The sequence below is a fragment of the Oncorhynchus mykiss genome, chromosome 20, assembly GCF_013265735.2.
Source record: "Oncorhynchus mykiss isolate Arlee chromosome 20, USDA_OmykA_1.1, whole genome shotgun sequence".
NCBI lineage: Eukaryota > Metazoa > Chordata > Actinopteri > Salmoniformes > Salmonidae > Oncorhynchus > Oncorhynchus mykiss.
The window spans coordinates 20,281,100-20,291,846 of record NC_048584.1 but is presented as its reverse complement, the minus strand read 5'-3'; the positions used below and the strand labels follow the sequence as shown (position 1 = coordinate 20,291,846).

Sequence of the window (10,747 nt, the reverse complement as noted above, 5' to 3'; positions counted from 1 at the left end):
GAATATCTCTTTGAGCATAGTGAAGTTATTAATTACACTTTGGATGGTTTATCAATACACCCAGTCTCTAGAAAGATACAGGCGTCCTTCCTAACCCTAACTCAGTTGCCGGAGAGGAAGGACACCGCTAGGGGATTTCACCATGAGGTCAATGGTGACTTTAAAACAGTTTAATGGCAGTGATACAACATCGTAGTTACTCCACAATACTAACCTAAATGACAGAGTGAAAAGAAGGAAGCCTGTACAGATTAGAAATATTCCAAAACATGCATCCTGTCTGCAATAAGGCACTATCTTAAAACAGCAAACAATGTGGCAAAGAAAAACTTTATGTCCTGAATACAAAGCATTATTATTAGGGCAAATACAACACAACTCATCACTGAGTACCATTTTTTTTCAAGCATGGTGGTGGCTGCATCATGTTATGGGTATGCTTGTCGTTGGCAAGGAATAGGACGTTTATTTAGGTTAAAAATAAACAGAATAGAGCTAAGCACAGGCAAAATCCTAGAGGAAAACCTGGTTCAGTCTGCTTTTCAACAGACACTTGGAGACAAAGTCACCTTTCAGGAGGACAATAACCTAAAATACAAGGCCAAATATTCACTGGAGTTGCCAAGTTACAGTTTTGACTTAAATCAGCTTTACAATCTATGGCAAGACTTGAAAATGGCTGTCTAGCAATGATAAACAACCAACTTGACAGAGCTTGAAGAATTTTTGAAAGAATCATTTGCAAATATTGTACAATCTAGGTGTGCAAAGCTCTTAAAGACGTACCCAGAAGAACTCACAGCTGTAATCACTGCCAAAGGTGATTCTAACATGCCTTGATTCAGGGGTGTGAATACCTATGTAAAATTTTATTTCTGTATTTCATTTTCAATACATTTGCTAACATTTCAAATGTTTCCATTATGGGGGTATTTTGTGTAGATGGGTCAGAAAACAAATCGATTTAATCACTTTTTGAATTCAGGCTGTAACACAACATAATGTGGAATAAGTCAAGGGGTATGAATACTTTCTGAAGGCACTGTAGCCGTGAGAATATACATCTCTGAGCAAGATATTCTACTCAAATGAAATGCCAGATAATGTGACACTAATCTTGATTAACCAAAGCTAGCGTAACACATAATGATCGATGCCCCGACAAAACAGCTCGGTTGTACATGTGAACTCAACTTGATGTCGAAAAGTGAGGGGAAAAAAATCTACTCTTTGGTGAATTAATGTTGTGCATGTGTGTGAGTCTGTCTAATTAACTAAACACATTTGTATGTATTAAACATCTTACATGTCCTATTGAAAAACATTGAGTTACGTCAAATAAATATCTAATCAGAGTTACAAATTTGGCATGGCTTTCATTCTGAGAGTTCAACCCTCCCATGTATCATATCATGCCATTGAGTTCACAAATGAGCTCTATGCAAACAGAGTTATGATTCACATATTCCTCATTTGACACCTCATCGTCACTTGTCCTTGTCACAGACCGAGTGGCCCCCGAGTGGCCCTTTTAGTTTCCAGGCACTGCCAGGATATAACCGGAGCGGCTCTTGGTGAAGTCTGGCTGCGGTTGGTTGATCTTGGGCTCCACAATGACAGTGCACTTCCTGCCATTCATACTGCACTGGATGGGACTGGCGATATTCACCTGCAGCTTCCTCTTCTCACTGCAGAGAGAGGGAAAGAGAAAAACGTGTCAAATCAAATGGTATTGGTCCCATACACATGGTTAGCAGATGTTAATGCGAGCGTAGCGAAATGCTTCTAGTTTCGACAGAGCAGTAATATTTAACAGTACCAAGAATTAGAACATGTTATGGTAGAAATAGTTTTAGTTACTCAGCTCCGTGGTCCTGGAATTCTCTCTTGAACATTTTAACATTTGATGATCTAGTCTCGTTGGTGGAGTTTAAACACTTGGTCGATGTAAATATCATAAAAGAGTGTAATTGTCTTTAGGACAGCTGTTTTTTAGTCAAGACATTCATGTTTTTTTTGTGTTTTTTTTTTTTTACATAATATGGAATTGTTGTACTGTGTGTGTATATAGTTTTGTTTAATGTTGTGTTAGTGTATGGACATTGTTTTGATTGAAACTTTGTTCCTCTGGATGCTATTGGACCAGATCTCTCTTGAAAAAGAGATGAAATAACGTTTAAATAAAATAAAAAATAATAATCTAAGTAATCTAACAATTCCACAACAACTACCTAATACACACAAGTCTCAAGGGATGGAATAAGAATATGTACATATACATATATGGATGAGTTATGACCAAGCGGCATAGGCAAGATGCAATAGATGGTATAAGATACAGTATAAACATATGAGATGAGTAATGTAAGATATGTAAACATTATTAAAATGGCATTATTTAAAGTGACTAGTGATCCATTTATTAAAGTGGCCAATGATTTCAAGTATGTACAGTGGGGCAAAAAAGTATTTAGTCAGCCACCAATTGTGCAAGTTCTCCCACTTAAAAAGATGAGAGAGGCCTGTAATTTTCATCATAGGTACACTTCAACTATGACAGACAAAATGAGAAAAAAAATCCAGAAAATCACATTGTAGGATTTTTAATTAATTTATTTGCAAATTATGGTGGAAAATAAGTATTTGGTCAATAACAAAAGTTTCTCAATACTTTGTTATCCTCTTGGTACTAGGGGGTAGTATTTTCATTTTTGAAAAAAAAAACATTCCCGTTTTAAAATGGGATATTTTGTCAGGACAAGATGCTAGAATATGCATATAATTGACAGCTTTGGATAGAAAACACTCTGTGAGTATAACAGAACTGATGTTGCAGGCGAAAGCCTGAGAAAAATCCAATCCGGAAGTGCCCCAGGTTTTGAACGCGCTGCGTTCCAATGAGTCCCTATTGAACTGTGAGTGTGCTATGAACCAGCTTACACTTTCTACGTATTCCCCAAGATGTCTACAGCATTGTGACGTAGTTTTACACATTTATGTTGAAGAATAGCCGTAGGCGGCCACATTGGGTAAGTGGTCACATGGTGGCAGAGGTAGCCATTACTCCAATCGGTCCTAATGAAAAACGAATTGTCCCAACGGATATAATATCGAATAGATATTAGAAAAACACCTTGAGGATGGATTATAAACAACGTTTGCCATGTTTCTGTCGATATTATGGAGCTAATTTGGAATATTTTTTGCCGTTTTCGTGACTGCAATTTCCGGTCGATTTCTCAGCCAAACGTGAAGAACAAACGGAGCTATTTCGCCTACAAAAATAATATTTTGGGAAAAAATGAACTTTGGCTATCTACCTGCGAGTCTCGTGAGTGAAAACATCCGAAGTTCAAAGGTAAACTATTTAATTTGATTGCTTTTCTGATTTGTGACAAGGTTGCCTGCTGCTAGCAAGGCATAATGCTATGCTAGGGTATCGATAAACTTACACAAATGCTTGTCTAGCTTTGGCTGTAAAGCATATTTTGAAAATCTGAGATGACAGGGTGTCTCAATATATTTCATTTGTGATTTTCATGAATAGGAATATTTTCTAGGGATATTTATGTCTGTTGCGTTGTGCTAATTGTTGTCAGGCGATGATTACGCTCCCGGATCCAGGATGGGGAATATCAAGAGGTTAAATACCCTTTGTTGGCAATGACAGAGGTCAAACGTTTTCTGTAAGTCTTCACAAGGTTTTCACACACTGTTGCTGGTATTTTGGCCCATTCCTCCATGCAGATCTCCTCTAGAGCAGTGATGTTTTGGGGCTGTTGCTGGGCAACACAGACTTTCAACTCCCTCCAAAGACTTTCTATGGGGTTGAGATCTGGAGACTGGCTAGGCCACTCCAGGACCTTGAAATGCTTCTTACGAAGCCACTCCTTCGTTGCCCGGGCGGTGTGTATGGGATCATTGTCATGCTGAAAGACCCAGACATGTTTCATCTTCAATGCCCTTGCTGATGGAAGTAGGTTTTCACTCAAAATCTCACGATACATGACCCCATTCATTCTTTTCTTTACACGGATCAGTCGTCCTGGTCCGTTTGCAGAAAAACAGCCCCAAAGCATGATGTTTCCACCCCCATGCTTCACAGTAGGTATGGTGTTCTTTGGATGCAACTCAGCATTCTTTGTCCTCCAAACACGACGAGTTGAGTTTTTACCAAAACGTTATATTTTGGTTTCATCTGACCATATGACATTCTCCCAATCTTCTTCTGGATCAACCAAATGCTCTATAGCAAACTTCAGACGGGCCTGGACATGTACTGGCTTAAGCAGGGGGACACGTCTGGCACTGCAGGATTTGAGCCCCTGGCGGCGTAGTGTGTTACTGATGGTAGGCTTTGTTACTTTGGTCCCAGCTCTCTGCAGGTCATTCACTAGGTCCCCCCCATGTGGTTCTGGGATTTTTGCTTACCGTTCTTGTGATCATTTTGACCCCACGGGGTGAGATCTTGCGTGGAGCCACAGATCGAGGGAGATTATCAGTGGTCTTGTATGTCTTCCATTTCCTAATAATTGCTCCCACAGTTGATTTCTTCAAACCAAGCTGCTTACCTATTGCAGATTCAGTCTTCCCAGCCTGGTGCATGTCTACAATTTTGTTTCTGGTGTCCTTTGACAGCTCTTTGGTCTTGGCCATAGTGGATTTTGGAGTGTGACTGTTTGAGGGTGTGGACAGGTGTCTTTTATACTGATAACAAGTTCAAACAGGTGCCATTAATACAGGTAACGAGTGGAGGACAGAGGAGCCTCTTAAAGAAGAAGTTACAGGTCTGTGAGAGCCAGAAATCTTGCTTGGGTGTAGGTGACCAAATACTTATTTTCCACCATAATTTGCAAATAAATTCATAAAAAATCCTACAATGTGATTTTCTGGATTTTTGTTCTCATTTTGTCTGTCATAGTTGAAGTGTACCTATGATGAAAATTACAGGCCTCTCATCTTTTTAAGTGGGAGAACTTGCACAATTGGTGTCTGACTAAATGCTTTTTTGCCCCACTGTATGTAGGCAGCAGCCTATCTGTATTAGTGATTGCTGTTTAACAGTCTGATGACCTTGAGATAGAAGCTGTTTTTCAGTCTCTCGGTCCCAGCTTTGATGCACCTTGTTAAGCATGTATCGTATATACCTTACAGCTGGTACATCAATATTAACAGAGAGAGAGAGAAAGTATGGTGTATGATATGTAGTAAATGCTATAGGGCTTTTTACACCAAAAACATTTATATGGTTCACCTTCAATTGACTGTGCATCCTTCACTATTGTGGATATGCGTCGTCATAATATGGAAAAGACCTAAAGCAAACTTGATGCTAATGGGCATAGATATAGACTATAGAACATTTTAGCATATACCCCAGGAATGATCCATGTGCCTGTACTGTTGGTATGGCTCACCAGCCGATTGCCTTTAAGTGCTTGTCACATCTAGTTAGGGATTTTCTGTCTGAACGGCCATTTTGCACTATTCCCTCTTTAAGAGGATCAATGAGACAAATCAAAAATGTGTTGAGGAAGAAACCGTTATTTGTGAGGGAGTCAGGATGAGTGTCTGCAAAAAAAGTGTGTTGAAAAGTGTGTGTTTAAGAAACATACAGTGCATTCAGAAAGTATTCAGACCCCTTCACTTTTTCCACATTTGTTACGTTACAGCATTATTCTGAAATTGATTAAATTACATTTTTTACTCATCAATCTACACACAATACCCCATAATGACAAAGTGTAAACATGATTTTAGAAATGTTTGCAAATGTATTAAAAATAAGAATCTTATTTACATAAGTTTTCAGACCCTTTGCTATGAGACTCGAAATAGAGCTCAGGTGCATCCTGTTTCCATTGATAATCCTTGAGATGTTTCTACAACTTGATTGGTGTCCATCTGGGGTAAATTCAATTGATTGGACATGATTTGGAAAGGCACTCACCTGTCTATATAAGATCCCATAGTTGACAGTGCATGTCAGAGCAGAAACCAAGCCATTAGGTTGAAGGAATTGTCTGTAGAGCGCCGAGACAGGATTGAGACAGGATTGTGACGAGGCACAGGGAGGGTACCAAAGAATTCTGCAGCATTGAAGGTCCCCAAGAACACAGTAGCCTTCATCATTCTTAAATGGAATAAGTTTGGAACCACCAAGACTCTTCCTAGAGCTGGCCGCTCAGCCAAACTGAACAATCAGGGGAGAAGGGCCTTGGTCAGGGAGGTGACCAAGAACCCGATGGTCTCTCTGACAGAGCTCCAGAGTTCCTCTATGGAGATAGAAGAACCTTCCAGAAGGACAACCATCACTACAGCACTCCACCAATCAGGCCTTTAAGGTAGAGTGGCCAGACAGAAGCCACTCCTCAGTAAAAGGCACATGACAGCCCACTTGGAGTTTGCCCAACGCCACCTAAAGGACTCTCAGACCATGAGAAACAAGATTCTCTGGTCTTATGAAACCAAGGTTGAACTCTTTGGCCTCAATGCCAAGCGTCACATCTGGAGGAAACCTGCACCATCCCTACGGTGAAGTATGGTGATGGCAGCATCATGCTGTGGGGATGTTTTCAGCGGCAGGGACTGGGAGACTAGTCAGGATCGAGGGAAAGATGAACAGAGCAATGTACAGAGAGATCCTTGATGAAAATGTGCTCCAGAGCACTCAGGAACTCAGACTGGGGAGAAGGTTCACCTTTCAACAACGACCCTAAACACACAGCCAAGACAACGCAGGAGTGGCTTCGGGACAAGTCTCTGACTGTCCTTGAGTGGCCCAACCAGAGCCCGGACTTGAACCCGATCTAACAGCTCTGGAGAGACCTGAAAATAGTAGTGCAGCGACGCTCCCCCTCCAACCGGAAAGAACTTGAGAAGATCTGCAGAGAAGAACGGGAGAAACTACCCAAATACAGGTGTGCTAAAATTGTAGCATCATACCCAAGAAGACTTGAGGCTGTGTTCTCTGCCAAAGGTGCTACAACAACGTACTGAGTAACGGTTCTGAATACTAATGTAAATGTGATATTTCATTTTTTTAAATATATATAAAAACGGGGTATTGTGTGTAGATTGATGAGTGGGGGAAATGATTCCATAAATTTTAGAATAAAGCTGTAATGCAACAAAATATGGAAAAAGTCAAGGGGTCTGAAACATTTCTGAATGCACTGTAACTAGAGCTACCATGCTAGAGAGAGAACTACAGCTCATTGAAAGAGAGGGAGAGAGAAATGCTTCCCTCTCACCCTGACACCATTTCTCGCTAGGCACTGTTAACAACGGCCGCTCGCACCGTTTGTCAAAATACATAATTAATTAAAACACCCTTGGTGATTTGCGGAAACGCCCGGAGCCAAAGCATCCACTCAGCCAGTGGTATTAAATCCAGAGAAATTAATCAGCGTGAACTTGACACGTCTAGTTACGCAACAACGCCTCAACAACAATCAACTCAAACTACCCATGCCAGACTTCTTCGTCTGCATTATACATACATTACTGTAGCCCAGCGATGAGGGCTGCGGCGGTGCAGGGTTACCATGGAAACCATGTGAACCTCTACATCTGTCATGGCCGCCCCTGACAGCCAATAGGACGGCAGCTCTGATAAATGTCTCTCGTCTGTCTGTTTGTCTCAGAGAATAGCATGGCAAGCATATCCACGGGGCTGCTATCAGCTCACTTGAAGGACAAGCAGGGTTAAGCTTACAAATACACATAGTATGCACAGACAGACGTTGTGCATAGAATATACAGACAATGTATTGGACACCTTTATATGTGGTAAATACTAAGAAATGCTTAAAAAAATGTAATGTCCCTTGTAAAATCCCTGGCACACAAAAATGCTGTGGAAAAAAAACGGTCATTTGTGGACGGTTACATGCACCGAATAATGCGATTATTGTGGAAAGTCAGATTAATAAAATAGTTTGATTAAAAAGTACATGATTTGCGAGAATAATGATTTCCCTAATCATTCTGTTTACATGGACACATCTGAAATCAGGTCTACCTGGTGGCACTCTGATGAATGCAGGAAAACACAAAACAAAATAGACATTCTACCACAGCAAGCATGTTATTTTTGGGAAGCATATTTGATTCTGAGTACGGACATAAAGTGTGAAAACTACTTCTAAGACACATTCATTCAGTTGTTCCGAACACACTTCACTCGCACTAAAGAGGGAGGCTCGATCGGCTGGTGCTGGCACATGCACAGATCAAAAACACTGCTGGAGATCGATTAAGGTGTTTACATGTAATTCTAAAGACTGCTCAGAATGCCATGGGTTTTAATCAGTGTAAGCGTACTTCAATTTTGAGACAAGATTAAGGTAAATTTAGTCAATTTAGAGTACATTGTTTACATGACTATTGCATAATCTGCCTACTGCCATAATCGGTTTAATAGTGGTGTGCATGTAAACGTACTCAATCCAATATTGAGTGACCAGTCTTAGTCAAGCCATCTCCCCAGGGAGAGACAGACACCACTGCCTCTACTCTCCTACTAGAAAATCTATTATTTCCTAATCTCTTTCGCAGTAACTGTGTATTTTCTGATCTTCTGGCCCATCTACCCCAGCCTCTCCGAGGATAGAGTGGAGGAAGAGACTCAGGAAAATCGACATGGCAATCTGCATCCAGGCAACACAATTGACTCATCCTTTTAAAATATTTTTTTTTTTCGTCATGGAGCCAAGCTCTCCTGCCTCCTGTAAAATATATGAGAAATTCCCATACTTAAGATATACAGGTAAAGTCACTCAGCAAATTAGTGAAGACGGGACTTGTGCTCAGGATCAGGTTATATACAGGTTACATTTAGACCTAAGAGATGTTAAAGTCTCTTTCGAAGTGCAATGCTGCAAAGTATCTATCAAACGAACTAATGACAGATAGGTTTTGTAGTAGTATGACGCAAATACTGGCAGATTATTGCAAATATGGGCAGCGCATGTGAATAGAGTGTTTGTGGCAGAGACAGACGGCGCAATGACGGCCCAGATGATCAACAAGAGCACAGGTTCTGTGCCAAGAGCATCACATGCCCACAGTGCACGCAGGCACACGCACGCATGCACACCCGAGCCCGAGGTAGGGTCTCCACAAGGTTCTGTTTATGTGGATGGGAGAGGGAGAAGAGCTCCCAATGTTTGTTTGTCAGATCTCTGGCCCTGCTTTCCTTAACAGCCGGTCTAAAATAAAAACCCGCCAGCCTCCTCTGATCAATATTGAGATTGTGTGTGTGTATATACACTGCTCAAAAAAATAAAGGGAACACTTAAACAACACAATGTAACTCCAAGTCAATCACACTTCTGTGAAATCAAACTGTCCACTTAGGAAGCAACACTAATTGACAATACATTTCACATGCTGTTGTGCAAATGGAATAGACAACAGGTGGAAATTATAGGCATTTAGCAAGACACCCCCGATAAAGGAGTGGTTCTGCAGGTGGTGACCACAGACCACTTCTCAGTTCCTATGCTTCCTGGCTGATGTTTTGGTCACTTTTGAATGCTGGCGGAGCTTTCACTCTAGTGGTAGCATGAGACGGAGTCTACAACCCACACAAGTGGCTCAGGTAGTGGAGCTCATCCAGGATGGCACATCAATGCGAGCTGTGACAAGAAGGTTTGCTGTGTCTGTCAGCGTAGTGTACAGAGCATGGAGGCGCTACCAGGAGACAGGCCGGTACATCAGGAGACGTGGAGGAGGCCGAAGGAGGGCAACAACCCAGCAGCAGGACCGCTACCTCTGCCTTTGTGCAAGGAGGAGCAGGAGGAGCACTGCCAGAGCCCTGCAAAATGACCTCCAGCAGGCCACAAATGTGCATGTGTGTGCTCAAACGGTCAGAAACAGACTCCATGAGGGTGGTATGAGGGCCCGACGTCCACAGGTGGGGGTTGTGCTTAGAGCCTAACACTGTGCAGGACGTTTGGCATTTGCCAGAGAACACCAAGATTGGCAAATTCGCCACTGGTGCCCTGTGCTCTTCACAGATGAAAGCAGGTTCACACTGAGCACATGTGACAGACGTGACAGAGTTTGGAGACGCCGTGGAGAACGTTCTGCTGCCTGCAACATCCTCCAGCATGACCGGTTTGGCGGTGGGTCAGTCATGGTGTGGGGTGGCATTTCTTTGGGGGGGGCCGCACAGCCCTCCATGACTGCCATTAGGTACCGAGATGAGATCCTCAGATCCCTTGTGAGACCATATGCTGGTGCGGTTGACCCTGGGTTCCTCCTAATGCAAGACAATGCTAGACCTCATGTGGCTGGAGTGTGTCAGCAGTTCCTGCAAGAGGAAGGCATTGATGCTATGGACTGGCCCGCCCATTCCCCAGACCTGAATCCAATTGAGCACATCTGGGACATCATGTCTCGCTCCATCCACAGACTGTCCAGGAGTTGGCGGATGCTTTAGTCCAGGTCTGGGAGGAGATCCCTCAGGACACCATCCTCCACCTCATCAGGAGCATGCCCAGGCGTTGTAGGGAGGTCATACAGGCACGTGGAGGCCACACACTACTGAGCCTCATTTTGACTTGTTTTAAGGACATTACATCAAAGTTGGATCAGCCTGTAGTGTGGTTTTCCACTTTAATTTTGAGTGTGACTCCAAATCCAGACCTCTATGGGTTGATAAATTTGATTTCCATTGATCATTTTTGTGTGATTTTGTTGTCAGCACATTCAACTATGTAAAGAAAAAAGTATTTAAAAC

General features: G+C 42.2%; 1 protein-coding gene across 1 annotated transcript in view; it reads right to left on the bottom strand.

Moving 5' to 3' along the window:
• Positions 1-705: 705 nt before the first annotated feature.
• The window catches only part of LOC110499120 (unconventional myosin-Id), a 118,728-nt gene continuing 108,686 nt past the window's right edge, over positions 706-10,747 (bottom strand). Inside the window, exon 22 of the mRNA XM_036955947.1 lies at positions 706-1,688. Within this exon, the coding sequence (XP_036811842.1) occupies positions 1,532-1,688 (157 nt within the window). The 3' untranslated portion in view covers positions 706-1,531. The remainder of the gene's footprint in view (positions 1,689-10,747) is intronic.